Genomic DNA, 15,912 nt, shown 5'->3' on the forward strand with positions numbered 1-15,912 from the left:
TTTACATTAAAAAAAAACCCATCTCGCTACAGATGTCGTAATTTTAGTTTAAAAACAACTTCAATGTTATACAATAATTTAATACTGTCAAATCCTTGTTATAATAACCTTATCATAAGAAGATTTGGCATTAGTGACAATGAGACAATGCTAAATATTTAGAAAATTTTGGCCCTCAATGCATCAACTGTGGGTTTTTTTTTCTTTTTCATTCGAGCGTCACTGGTACTCTTGGTACAAATTTAAACCAAGGCAGATAAGTCCCTTTTTCGTGTATCTGTTGTTTTAAATAAGGATGCATGATTTCGTGTTAAAATTCCTGGACAATTATATCACCTTGTTTCATTTCCAGACGAGACATGTTCCCTCAATTTCTATATTTATCTTAAATCAATAACAATCTAGTTTACGACTATACATTTTATTTGTCAATTGTAAACATTTCTGATTGAAGACTTTCAACAAAGGTAGATGATGGATGAATATTTAACATAGAATGAACATGAAGGGGACTATCATGATGACTATGCGGTATGAGCTTTGTTCATTATTGAAGGCTGTACGGTAGCCTACTGCAGTTAATTTCCGTGTAATTTGGTCTCTTGTGGATATTTGTCTCATTTACATTCATATCACATCTCCTTTTAAATAGTCATAGGTATGTTTATCATTTTTATTCAAACAAATCCTCAATGTCCTTATAGAACGGTATGGAGAAAAAAAAGGAAAATAACAAAAATTCCGAACTTCAAGGAAAATCATAACGGATAGTCTTTTATCCAATGGCAAAATCAAAAGCTCAAACACAGCAAACGAATTGATAAAAACTGTCTTATTTCTGACCCGGTATTTCCTTTGTAGAAACTGGTGGAGGAACCCTGCTTTTCTGTGTTGTTTCTTGATTACTATTGTTCGTCTTTTTCTTCTTTTTGCCATTATATTGTCAGTTTATTATTCGATCTATGAGTTTGAATGTTGTCTGGAATCTTTCGACCTTCTATTAAATGGGTTTGTAGCACGGAGTATATTCAAGTTTCCATGATATTTTATTTTAGGTCAACGCAGGAAGACATCAGTGCGTCAATAGTACACCAATTTCATTATAAAATTGAAATCGTATTGCTATAGGTTTAATGGGCAAATTTCCATCTGAAGTACATGGATACGAATCTTTGGAAGGTCGTTAACCCGCGGAATAATCTATCGATAGTTAGTAAGAAAGTTACATGGATTATAAATTAAGCGCCATTGCCTACCTACTGAGATATCAGATCAATATAAAATTGTCATATTATCTTCATGTAAAAAAAAAACAATAAAAATACACGTTCACAGAAGATGTCATGTGATATGTAGTATATAATATATGTACATATTGTAGTTTTGAAGTTGTTTCCAAAGATTCCTGATATCATTGAATGCGAAAACTGCTGTAAAGAAGCCAAAATGAAATTCTTATTGGTTGCTGTCGTACTAATGTTGGAACTTGTTTGTGTTTTATCAATTCAAAGTAATTTGTTTATTTTTTATAAAGCTCATTTTTTATTAGACATATCACAATTCAAGAAGATTTTAGGTTAAATTTCAATGATTGTAAAGTAACATTGAACGGAGGGATTTGTTTAGTATTTGTTTTTTATTTTCCTTTGTTATATTACAAAATATAACCTCTGAAATAATATATTTATACAACAATAGTTGAATTATGTAGGAAGACAACACACTAAAAATAGAAACATGTAAAATAATTTTCTTTGTTATATCAGTTTTAGATTATTCGTTTAAATTGTTTGATTCATTGTTTTCATAAGTGTTTAATTGAATGGCAACATTCAATCCATATAATCGCATACAAGATGCTGAAAAAATAACAATTTAAAAGGAAAATGTATAAAATTGTATTTCAGGAAAAACGAAAAATTGTAAAAAAAAGCATTCAGACCAACCTGAAGGTAATTCCCCTTTACATTATACAATCTTTTTATTTCTTATTCATTGATTTTATTTAGAAAAAAGAAGAAGAAAAAAATACATGTGTACGCGCTAAGAATATAGGTTTTTCTGCAAGAAATTAAATACAAATAAAAAAAATATATACTTTTCGGAACAACACAACATTAGTTGTATGCAAACTTTTTGTTTTTATATATTTTTATTTATATTTATTGATTATGTAACACTGCTATTAAGTAATGATTTACATCGATTTGATAAAATATTAGCAATAAAATATGTCAATGCATCATCAAAAGACCAACACTGTCGACATTTCCTTATTGATGGGCGCACATCAAAGAGCTATTTTGAATTGAAAGACTTAAACTATTTTTTTTGATAATAATAATGGTTTGATATTTTTGTGCTGACGATTGCATATAATTTGTATCACAATGATATTAGATTGCAAAACGAATTCAAATAATTAAATTGAATAATCCAACATATGCTCGAAGCTGTATAGTACAGTGGGTTATGCTTGTTTACATTTTATACCAATAACAAGGTAAAATAATAAAAGTCATGCTAGTATGATAGATATGCGTATTTACTATTCTTTTGCAATTCAAGCTGTCTTCCAGAGCGTGCTTTCATAAATAAAATTACAATAAAGCACAAAAAAAATAATTAACTATTTGACAGTTACGACAAAATAAACAATTTTTACAAATTGCATACTGAGAAATAATATATACATGTAACACAACATTTCAGTCTCGCTTCTGTACACTTTAATTATGTAGGTATATCATTGGTTTTTGTTTCAGTAAAATGTAACCAAACTGAAACAAACACGTGCTTAAATATCGATGTAGGAGACAAAACTGTAGGCGCAGTGGCTCGTTTGTCCTGCCGAGACGGGTTTAATCTGATTGGTGATGACTATATTGTATGTTTACATACGGGCAATTGGAGTAACATAAATGCAACATGTAAGAATATTTACATACATAACAATTCGCCGTTTCAGAATCTAATGCGTCCTGGTTATATTTTCAAAAGTGTACACCAAAACGTCGGGATTGGTTAAAAGGAAATTCAATCAATGACGTGACGATATTTTCATTTAGGTGTACGAACAATGAAATCATCCATAATCCGTTAGATTCTGAAACGGCTAATTGAACAGCTGTATGTTACTGTTCATTATTACTGACCGTGCAAACCCATCCATAAATTTATTTATTTTTTGCCGATAGAAAGATTCATTTCCTCATATTTTTAGAACATTCGGTTTTCCTATTGACACCAATTGTGACTTTATTCATGTATCTAGTATATTTGTCAAATGTAGCAAAGCAAATTCAGCCGATGTGAATTAAGTTATCAATCTCCGGCGAAGAGTTCATATTCGTTCCTTGCATGTTCCGTAATACCAATCTCCGGTGCAGAGATCATATCCGTTCCGTTCAATACTTTGTAACACTTCACTCAATATGAAGCATGTATGGCATGGCTATTAACTCTGCACAGGAGATTTCGCAATATTGCACTTGGTATGATTATAGTGTTACGTAATACTAAATGGAACCGATGTGATCTCTGCACCGGAGATTTCGATGTCAGAAAAGGTAACAAAAGAAACTTAACAAATTGACAGTGATAATTTCGAAAAAGATTACTTGAAGTTACTGACATGCAAGCGCCAAACCCTAACTACACTGAATGTGAGATTATGTCTTCATCGTATGAAAGCAAATAAAAAATCCCTTTGGTTTTAGAGTTTAGTATCATACCATCATAACATATATGAGAAAAATATAACCCGTTTCATGGCAACAACTGGTTTTAGAACAAATATGTTTATTTCCGATGCAAAGACTTCATGAGTGAATCAAAATAAATACCAAAAATTATGCCAATTCATACTGAGGCAGGCTTGAAGTCTTCTAGCTTTAAATTGTGTTCTTTGTTTTTACATTTCGAAACTGAATTTAAAACATCGATGTTTATTTCAAATGTGTTTTATTTTGCCTTTACTTGATCCCTCAACTGAATTTGATATTTCCAATCAAAACTATGTGATGTAATGTCATTTATGAATTCTGGGTCTGTATATACTGTATCAGGTCATTTTTAGGCTTTTATACTCAGACATTGATGGTCCAAGTCATATTTACTGCAACTTTGTGAACTTTTGTAGTGTAGGCTTTCTATCCGTCTTAATTACTGCATACACATTATGTTATCTTTAATAAGTTTATATTATCAAATCAAATTTGGTTTCTATTTATTTAGGTGTTCCACGCGATGAAATTGGTGGAATAAATGTCCAATCATTTGGTGGTTCCAAATATGTCTTTGTCAACTTTACTCAGAAAAACTATTCCGAAGCAGAGGTATTTTTATTGTTTCTATCGTAACATATTTTAATTGAAAACAAATTGTAATTGTTTTTCTTTTAAATATTTAACAAATCTCGTTACAAATTAGCAATAATGAATGGTTCTCGAAACAAATAACAGAAAACGTAAATCTTAGTGAGACAGCAATCAAACAACGTTTGAACATAAACAATACAATCTCAAATGATGGACAAGTATTTTTGTCTCATTTCAAAGTTTCATGGCAATAGTAAAAAGGAATTTTATTTTTACCTCTGAGACTGTGAGCTGGGAAAAGATTTTGAATGCATTTGTGTATATGATAGATTGAATTAATTTGGTTATTTTTTTTAAGTGTAAACGAACTTTCATGTGCCAAAATATTACGATATGATTGGATAGAAAGTATTTTGACGGGCAGAATCCTATTTTGTCAATGTTTAAATATCAATTGTATCGTTATGAATAATATAATATAATTTGTTCTTCATTTTCAACCGACCGCCATGACACATATGTTGTTGTCTTCGACATAAAGCCATAAGCAACATTGTTTGTGTGTGTAAATGACATTACATAAACTGATTGATAAATAAATTAGGTATAGACAATTCAATTGGAAACTCAACATAAAACCATAAGACACTTATTTTTGAGGAAATTCTGCATATTCATAGGTCTGTACTATGGTCCTTTGAAATCTCGACAAAAACAATCTTTACGAAAAAAGAGATGAATCAGATTTTTAAAGGTCATTAATTATAATTATTGCATTAGTTGGAATGAATTACATATACTTTCCAATGGAATAAAAATTCACATGTGAAATAAACGTGATAATGTCACTCCTCTGACTTCGCACAACAATAGTCGTTGTCATGACGTTTGATCAAAACAAATTGTGAATGGTTAGAAAAATATATAGTACCTTAATTTTTCTACTTTAATTTCAAGAAATAAAGCCATTTGCCAATGTAATAACAAGAATAACTTATTATAGAATTTAAATATCTAAAAATATTCGTGACCGAACAACATTGGTAATTATCTCATGCGCTACTCGCAATCGTTAATTACTGAGTTCTTCGTTCACTAGTTGAATATTTTTTTTTATTAGAATTCTTCGAACAGCTGTTCTATAAATATTCATAAAAAAAAGGTGAATGGTCTAGATTTGACAGGTAGTTTGTTAAATTTGCATTGTGACAATAGCAATAAAAAGCAATGCTCTGGTATTTACAGTAAATTTTATCAAATGAATTTCTATCAACAATGTGTTTTTGAGAGACAGGTGCCTGGCTTTTGTTTGGTTTACGTTTTTTTCTTTTGATAATGGTCATTTGTGCAAATAGTGATAACATTAAAACACATTTTGTAAAAGGCATTTAAAGATGAACATGTTATATGTTTTGTGTTTGGTCATACTGGTTGAAATGTTTTGAAGGCATACTGTACTGATATTTGTGGATCACTTGTCGAAATCAATAACAAAGAGGAAGACGATTACCTTATGGCAACAACGCAATCATTAAAAGTTGGTAAGGTTCATTACTACCCTCGTAATTTTTACTGAATCGTTTGCATAATATCAGATCAAATAATAAACACCTAAAAGAAGCCTAATATCCGGGTGGCATTGTTCTTCTTGATACAATAATGCAAGCAGAGAAACGTTAACTAGTTAATCGGAAAATTTTATTACGGGGAAGAACCAATAAAGATGAAAATAAGAATGATTTCAGGTTTATTGCTTTATTGACATTGGTATTGAAAACATGGAAAAATATTTCAAAGAAAATACCGTAATGATTATTGACCTAAGAGTACCAACAAAGCTGATAATCACAAAATTCAACCAGCTGTAGAGCAAAACGGATATAAAGCATCTTTAATAAAGGTAAAAGAAGGTTACGAAAAAAAGTGAGAAAAAGAATTTAAAAAATAGAAACACTAGGGAAATAAGTGTTGACATCCAAAGTCTCACTGAGAAATTAAACAAATTTGGCCGGTGTTGCTCAAATAAAAAAAAACCGAGTAAGTCTCCCTTACTAATGAAAGCTATAGCATAGCTAATAGTTCTAATTGATAGTTTTGCTGATATTTTACCAGTTAGGATGGCAGCATCCTTTCTGACAAAGGTCTTAGTAACTTCAATACGCTTAAATACGCATCAGTAAGTGATGAATGAAAATACAAATGCCGATAAATCTCCACTATAACAGAAAGGAGACACTCACTTGGTAGCTAGTTACCGTTCAGTTTTCCCTTGATTACATCACTTGTAAGATACAGTTCGCAGCAACATATAGTCACAACCTGCAAAAATAAGTGTTAGAAAGCTGGAAGAAGATATGGATGATGAAGATTAACCCCTAAAAGGGAACGTTTTTCCCTAACAACTGCAGAACGGAGACCCGGGACAGTACCCGTACAGCTTGCCTGTTCATTAAACCAAACCGTAGTTAATGTCAATAATTTGAATTCTCAATATCTTACTTCGTATTTTATTTGGCCTTTTAAACATTATTTGATTCGAGCGTCACTGATGAGTCTTTTGAAGACGAAACACGCGTCTGGCGTAAATATATAATTTTAATCCTGGTACCTATGATGAGTTTATTAACAACTTCTCTTGAAATAAACATACAGAGAATGATATAACAAAAACAACAAGACACTTTGCTTTGTTAATCGGATCTTGTAAGAATGCACCAGAAGTAAAAGCTGCTACTCGAGAACAACTTGTCATAAATCTTATACCCAACCTGACCCATGGAAGCCTCGGTCACACCTTAACGGATAAGTCGAACAGGTGCCTAAAGCCTCGGTCATACCTTAATAGTATGTGCGTATTCTAAAATATTCATAATGAGATATTAGACATCAACAAGGGTATCAACCAAAACGCAAGCGACACTAGAACTCGTTCTGGACAAAATCTTACATATAGAAAAAGGTCACATGATCACCAATGCATGTTTTTTTTTAATCTATGAGTTTGACTGTCCCTCTGGTATCATTCGCCTCTCTTTTGTCATCGTTCACATGTATGAATGAAAAGACAATCATGTATTGTTTATAATAACAATTAATGTCACTCTGAAAGAAATTCTTTGATTGGAACGATTACTTACATTAAGGAACACAGGTGTGGCTTAGTACAAACAAATAATTAATTATAATTTGTAACGAATTCATACACATGATATAGGAAATATTTACCTACATACTCACTGTTTAATACTAATCTTTTCAATCATTTAGACACAACAGACCACCCAGAATATGGCTAGTTACTCGGCTGGAAAACATTTTTTGATTGAGGTTTAATATAAAATAAACATGATTATAATAACAGATACGATCAATATAACAGAGGGACGAAAAATACCAGAGGGACAGTCAAACTCATCATTCGAAAATAACTGACAACGCAATGGCTAAAACATCCTCAAATATAAAAGATTTATAATCTAATACACCAGACGAACGGTTCGTGCAAATAACAATATCCAGTCACGCTGGAAACAACTTTGTTTCTCATAAAAATGCAGCTGAGTAATCCCTTTTGGTGACAATATGAACGAGGACAGTAGTACATGATTGTTGCAAAATATATATATTGTTATGTACAATTTTTCACAATACATCTTATAATATTTAATATGAAACTTTTCTATGTGCAGCATCGTTTTGGATAGGATTAAAGTCGAACGATGGATCGAGTTTCGAATGGCCTTCAGGCAATACAATAATTACTAACATGTATCAAAATTTTGTGGATCAGAGATATGCTAAAGATAAAGGAAGTTGTGTGCTCGCATATAATAATCATGATGGTAACGGTAGGAGGTGGGAACCGTTTGTAAAAGAATTTTGCGATGAGAACAAGAAACACTTCGTCTGTGAGCTCATGTAAGAATTTTGTCATCTTATTACATAATTTTGAAAAAAAACCAAGTTGTCATATAAACAAATTCCGAACACACAATACGCCGTTTCAGAATCTAATGCATTCTGGGTTATATTTCCAAAAGCGTATACCAGAACGTTTTGAATGGTTTAAAATGTGATAAATAATAGAAATTCAACCAATGACGTAACGTTATTTTCATTTTGGTGTACAAACAACGAGAAACGGCGAATTACAACAGATTTATGATAATTTGTTTTTCTTTCAATAATCAATATCATAACATTTGTTGTTTTAACCAGTTTTTACATGTATGTCGTGAAATAGAAGTTCCTTCATAATATTATTTGAAATTGAAATGAATATTTTGTAGAATATTTGTCTAATGTTAAGAATATAAAATAAAATTGAGAATGGAAATGGGGAATGTGTCAAAGAGATAACAACCCGACCAAACAGCAGAAAACAGCTGATGGCCAACAGTGACAAAACAGCGAAAAAATCCCGCTCCCTGATGCGGGATTCAGCTGGCCTTTTAACAAAATGTGTATTAATTCAATAAAAGTTTACATCGAACTAACCTCTAAAGATATAAATGAACTAAAATAAAAAAAAAACCAACATACAAACAAGACTAAAGAAAGGTCTGAGGCTCCCGGCTTGGGACAGGCGCCAAAATGCGGCGGGGTAAAACATGTTTTGTGAACACTCAACCTTTTGTGAAGCATTTGCTTATAGAATAAAAGGATATGGAATAGTTGTTTAAAAATAAAAAAATATTGCGGCACTGTTTTATCATAAAGTTTAGACGAAAATACAAAAAAACAATGGCATAAATGGTAGAGGTTCTATTTACAAGATCATAGATATAACGATAATGACGCCAATTCTATGTTGTTATCGCATCCTAGTGAAGAGGCTGTTCATATACACCTAATTACGATGCTACCACATTTTTTGCCACAGAAATGTTTTATCGAGAAACTTGTAGGTACCAATAAGGACAAGTTATTATGAGGCGTTTGCATCATACTATGTATGAGTTATGCAAAATGGTTCCGAGAAGCGTATTTCTAGCGAGGTATACTTTTTGAAAAAATGTATCCTTATATTTATGCTTAGAAGCCAGCTGAAGCACGGCTCTTACTGCGAGATTTTCTCGCTGTATTGATGCCTATTGGGGGTTTTTGTTGACACTTTGACACATTCCCTATTTCCATTCTCAATTTTATTAATCACATTGTGAGTGTTTTCCATTAAACATTCTACATATATACCAAAGGATTTTGAAATTGTGTATATATATAATTCACACAAAGTAATTAATGGGCAAACGGCAACCGAAATCATTATAACTATTGTTGACCCTGGCAACATTCCAAACTAAAAAATATATTTTTATTTATGATAATTTGTTCGATAACTCTAAGATGAACACGATTCTATATATCTTGATTTAATTATTTGTGTTTGTTTTCCAGGTCTGGCTGATTTCAAGACCGAAGCAGAACACAGTATATTATAACTTGACATTTGTGTTATTTTGAAAATTTCGTAAAAGCATAAAGAAGTATTATTGCAAGCTCTAGTTTTAATTATTAGTTGTTTTGTAATACAAACAAAGCATACTTGTATGTATTATGTTTATGTAAAATTGAGAATGGAAATGGGGAATGTGCCAAAGAGACAACAACCCGACCATTGAAGAAAACAACAGCAGAAGGTCACCAACAGGTCTTCAATGTAGCGAGAAATTCCCGCAACCGGAGGCGTCCTTCAGCTGGCCCCTAAACAAATATATACTAGTTAAGTGATAATGAACACCATTCTAATTTCCAAATTGTACACAAGAAACTAAAATTAAAATAATACAAGACTAACAAAGGCCAGAGGATCCTGACTTGGGACAGGCGCAAAAATGCGGCGGGGTTAAACATGTTTGTGAGATCTCAACCCTCCCCCTATACCTCTATCCAATGTAGAAAAGTAAACGCATAAGAATACGCACATTAAAATTCAGTTCAAGAGAAGTCCGGAGCTGATGTCAGAGGATGTAACCAAAGAAAATAAACAAAATGACAATAATACATAAATAACAACAGACTACTAGCAGTTAACTGACATGTCAGCTCCAGACTTCAATTAAACTGACTGAAAGATTATGATTTCATCATATGAACATCAGGCACAATCCTTCCTGTTAGGGGTTTAGTATCATACCATCATAACATATATGAGAAGAACATAACCCGTGTCATGCCAACAACTGGTTTTTGAATAAATGTGTTTAGTTCCGATGCAAAGACCCTATAAGTGAATCAATATTAACGCCAAAATATGCAATCTTTAATGACCTGACAACAGTATCGTAACTATATCCTTTTTTTGGAGGTGAATACGGACACCTTTGTGCTTTATGAAGAATATTTCCATAAAAAATTTAATGTGAAATACCTGAACGTATAAGAAGTCTGCATGTTGAGCTATATTTACGAATGATGTCCTTATACCGATGATAAAGTTTAGTAAATGTTTTGACTAGTTTGTGATATCGAAAACCCTGGTGTAATAATTTTTCACATAAATTTCTCTCGTTAAAATCTAAAACATTGTTACATACACGAATCGTACAAGTTAAGATATATAAACACCGTAAGATGGTGACAATGGAACGTCACCATCTAAAAATGGATAATTAACGATAGGAAATGAAAAATCATCTCTTTTATCATAAATTTTAGTATTCAGCTTTCCGTTAGTGATATAGATATCAAGATCGAGGAAAGGGCAGTGGTCATTGTTAGTATTAGCTTTATTTAAAGTAAGTTCAACAGGATAAATTTCTTTAATATACATACTGAAGTCGTCATTATTGAGAGCCAAAATGTCATCCAAATATCTAAAAGTATTATTAAATTTGTTTATCAGATGTTGTTTCGATGGTTCTTTGCATATTTTTATCATAAATTGTAACTCATAGCAATACAAAATGTACTTGTATGTATGTGCCTTTCCAAAGTCAGGAGCCTGTAACTCAGTGGTTGTCGTTTGTTTATGTGTTACATTTGTGTTGTTATTTCCTTTTTGGTACATAAATTAGGCCGTTAATTTTCATGTTTGAATTGTTTTACATTTTTATTTCGGGGCCTTTTATTGCTGACTTTGCGGTATGGGACTAGCTCATTGTTGAAAGCCATGCGGAAACCTATAGTTGTTAATCTATGTGTCATTTGGTCTTTTGTGGATAGTTGTCTTTTGGCAATCATACCGCATCTTCCTTTTTTGTTTGTACCACTAGAGGAGCATTGACTGACTCCATTCAATGTTCATCTTAGTTTGCTTAACCTATAATGGTTTATTTTTTTAAATTGTTATTTGGATGGAGAGTTGTCTCATTGGCACTCACACCACATCTTTCTATATCTATTAAGGTCCTTAATCAGGTTAATCAAGTGAATTTTAACTATAGCCTGAGTCAATGTATCGTCCTTATACATCACTTCTTCTCCATGTTGACTCTATTCCTTTTTAAACAGAAACTATTCAATTTTCATTCCATCTAAACTACAGAGGAAATTCTAAATAATCACAGATCTATATAGAAAAGAAGATATGGTATGATTGCTAATGAGACAGTTCTCCACAAGAGACCAAATGATATTTATGACTATAAATCACCGTACGGCCTTGAACAATAAGCAAAGTCCATATTGCATAGTCAACTATAAAAGGCCCCAACATGACAATATTCCTTTGGAATGTCACCCATTGATGCATAACTTGATATTCCTGCAATTGTTCAGATACATTTTCCAAAATTAGAAAACTGTCGTTTATAACACAATGTTGGCTGCTGTATACCCATTGTTGACAAATGTACCTATTGCTGTGTATACATGTACATACATTGATAATGAAGGTCGGTTGAGAAAATAACTTTACAAACAATATATTCTTATTTCAAATTACAACAAAAGATATGATTTTAGCTTCTCAACGTTGAACTCTCCATTTCAGGATTTCAACAGTACATGCATGTTGTGTGTATTTCTTCCAGTTGATATCATCTGATCAAGTTTATCACGAGTCGGAGAAATGCTATGGAATATTTTTGTTAAAAGTACTGACGGAAATGTTTCAATTGAAAAAACTACTATCCCATACTATTTATTCCGAATGTAACATAACTGGTTTACACTTATAGCTGAATCTAGACTATCATAAACAACCAGATAACTGCCACATCTAATTTTCCTTCTGAAGCACCTGAATCCATTCCCAGTTTTGGATTGAGTTTTTGAAGTTCAATTTTTCCTTTTCTATGTTGTGCTTTGTATACTGTTGTTTTTTTCCAGTTTTTTTTTATTTTGTTAAGCGTGTGTAATCGAATTCAGAAAATAGATACTTGTATCCATTTGGTATCTTCTGTCTCTGGTTAATATTTGTAAATATTGATTGACAATGACTGGAATTAATAAGGTGAATAATTTAATATGAAAAACAATAAAAATCATTTAAAGTTATGCATTCGACCACAGTCTTGCCTGATTCCATTATATTACTCCAATAGCTTGAAAATTTGCTGTAGCAAAAGAGTATAAAAAGGCGAAACTTTGGGAAAAAGAATTTGAAAACTCTTCATTGATATCTAGCATCCAATTTGGTACATTATGTGCCCATTTGATAAAACCAAATACACCGATTACGGCTAAGGCCGTCTGTTCCTATGCGTAGATGAGTCATTGACCCTGGAATTTCTGGAAATAGCTGGAAACATATGTAGTATCATCCTAAATATTCAACACATAGAAATGCTTAAAGGATTTGACGACCAAACATTCACATGTCACGTGTAAAACGAGATCTCCTTACCTCTTTGAAGAATCAGAACGTCAAGGTCAATAACAGAATTCGTCATGTTTGTAGTGGTTCTAAGTTTAATGTAGTCCATGTAAGACTTATAAGAGTTCTCCATTTGATATCTTCCATTCTGCTGTAGTTTGCTAATTGAAAATAATTTACATACAAAATTATTTATTGTTTTAATTTACTGAACTCCTTTATATGACTCGTCCATTGATATTATATCAATCATATGCGATCTGTCTAATAAAGGTTCGCAAACAAAAACTATGACTTATTAGCGGTTGTAGAATAACAACATGCACATTGTTATGTAAATCGAAGTAAGGTTGTGATACGACCGTTTTGCAAATCAAAGGAAGATAGTAAAGTCGAAACTCATCTGTTTTTTTTACATACAAATTAAAGAAGTTTTACTTCATTTATTTGATCCACGTATTTTATTGACCCAAAATGATTATCATAATTTTTAAAGTACATACGTCAAGACTTCTATTTGTGTTGCGTCAATGGCAACACTATACATTTGAGACAAAGTAAAGTATATTATTTATAGAATAGTGTCTGTAATCTCAAATGATCATCCATTGATGTACTGACCAAATAATACGGACGGGTAACAAATGCATAATGGATACACACAGGATATGCAACCTACGAGAAACAGAAACAACCGGATAGGTTGGATGTCGAAAGTACATCCAACGGACGAGTCCGCATAAAACGGACATCTAGCGGAAGTATACCGACAAAAACGGATGAACAAGATATGCGTAAAAATTAAAGACGACAATAAAAATACATGTAAATCGCATAGATATTCCAAAAGTTTCCCTGTTACTTAGTTTTGTTTGTTCTTCAAAATATCGCCAAAAGGTAGGGTCTGCCCTTAATTTCAAATGGTTGATAGTAAAGACGTGCGTGCTCTTACTCTAAGATCAACAATGAATAATATGCATTTATGACACTCAATAAATCTGACATACTAATAATTCTCATTTCTGACAAGAAACTTTTAATTGGCATTTATCCGTTTCACATCCGTTCATCATCAGTTTTATCTTTTATACGTCTGGTAGAAGTCCGTTTCACATACGTTCGACATCCGTTTTATCCGTTATACGTTGGTGAATTTATCTACCTAAATAACATGTTCAAACATTTCCAACGGATAGAACGGACACTGAACGGACATTTAACGAAAATGAACGGACGTCTAAAGGATAAGAACGGACGTATAGCGGACATGAATGGACTGAAAAAAAAGTTATCCGTTTGGCGTCCGTTCGCGCTATCCGTTAAGGTGACACCGAGGCTTTAGACTATTGGATACCAAACCCGTTCATAGTATTTTTCAATTTGATTTTTTAGAAAAATAAAGATAGTATAACTAATCTATGATAAATATTGCAAAACAATTTGCTCATTTTCTTTTCAAACTTAAATTGTATAAACATATTTATGGCACCCTCAACGGAGTTGGGGTGACGTATTGTTATTCTACGTTTCTTCTTATTAGGTCTTTCCACTTTTCTGTGGAAAGACCTATTGTTTTTCTTCTGATTATTTTTTTTTCTTCCGCCTAATTTTGTTCTTGCAATAAATATTTGTTTCGCAATATGTCGCTTAGATATTTGGTATATGATATCGAACAGTTTATGCGCTTTTGAAATTTACCCTGCGTAACCGAATACTTTTCTTTGTAGGAGTTATCTCCCCAAACACTGTTTTCCTTATGTCCACAACTCCTTCGCAACCGTAAAAGATTACGACAAATTTATTTTATAAAATTGCTCGTTATATCCTTCACATGATTTGTCCAATTTCGACCGAAGCAATATGAACGCTCCATATGAGAGTTATTTCCCCTTTTGTATCTGAAATTTTGAAATGTATTTAAAACTGGAACACCATAAGTGATAGAGACCTAGGATCTTTTGATTTTAGGTCCTTGGTCCAAAAAAATGAAAATTAGGTCAAGGTCAAAGGTCAAGGTCATATTCTATTTTTTGAATTAGGCTTATTTCCACTCATTCCCAGAAACCGTATAAGATATCGACAAATTATTTTGATTAAATTGATAGTTGCGACATGTCGTAACACAAATGTTATTTGGCATATGTAGTTATGAATTTTGACTTTGGAATTTCCAAAATGGCCACCATTACCATGGAAACTGCAAAAATGTTAAAAATTTTAAAGTGCTCCAAATTGAATGAAATTTTATAAAAAAAACATAATTAGCATGTAAAGAGGCACTCTTTGACTTTGGAATTTTCAAAATGGCTGCCGTTATCCTGGCAATTGGGAAAGGGTGTCATCCGTTATTGGTAGCAATTACAAATCTAGTGTAATCTGTTATGAGAATGATATTGACACTATCGATTTCAAGTACTCAAAACCTGAGCCGGTCCTGTTTAACTTCCACCACGATCTCTCTGATTCAAAAGCAAAACTTTATTTAATCAACATCGACAATAACGTTCTTACTCAAAACCTGAACTTGCCTGGATTAACCTCAACCAGGAACGTTCTTATCAAACAAAATGTTTCTGGACGGATCTTTATAGTGCATATCTGACTCTAAAGCTCTGAATTACTAGCTTAGTTAAGTTTATTGGGACGAATACGAATAAATTACATTTGAAGGAAGAACATGCCATATTTTGTAAGTATGTGGACCCACTACGAATACCAGGATTCTGGATATCCAACATATATACAAAATATTTCATGCTCTTCCTTCAAAAATAATTTGATAATTATTTGAAATAAAGTCACTTATAAATAAATATCGTATTTTATTAACCCAAA

The 15,912-nt window shown here is 32.1% G+C and overlaps 1 protein-coding gene across 1 annotated transcript; it reads left to right on the plus strand.

Annotated features, from left to right (window-relative positions):
- The first annotated feature begins 1,374 nt into the window (after positions 1-1,374).
- Positions 1,375-9,817, plus strand: LOC139496066 (C-type lectin domain family 1 member B-like). Its single transcript, XM_071284502.1, has 7 exons — positions 1,375-1,510; positions 1,908-1,952; positions 2,766-2,930; positions 4,237-4,337; positions 5,767-5,860; positions 8,009-8,237; positions 9,717-9,817. Exons 1-7 carry the CDS (start codon positions 1,447-1,449, stop codon positions 9,724-9,726), a joined length of 708 nt encoding a protein of 235 aa, XP_071140603.1. The 5' UTR covers positions 1,375-1,446; the 3' UTR covers positions 9,727-9,817.
- Positions 9,818-15,912: the final 6,095 nt, after the last annotated feature.

Source organism: Mytilus edulis, chromosome 11, assembly GCF_963676685.1.
Source record: "Mytilus edulis chromosome 11, xbMytEdul2.2, whole genome shotgun sequence".
NCBI classification, from domain to species: domain Eukaryota; kingdom Metazoa; phylum Mollusca; class Bivalvia; order Mytilida; family Mytilidae; genus Mytilus; species Mytilus edulis.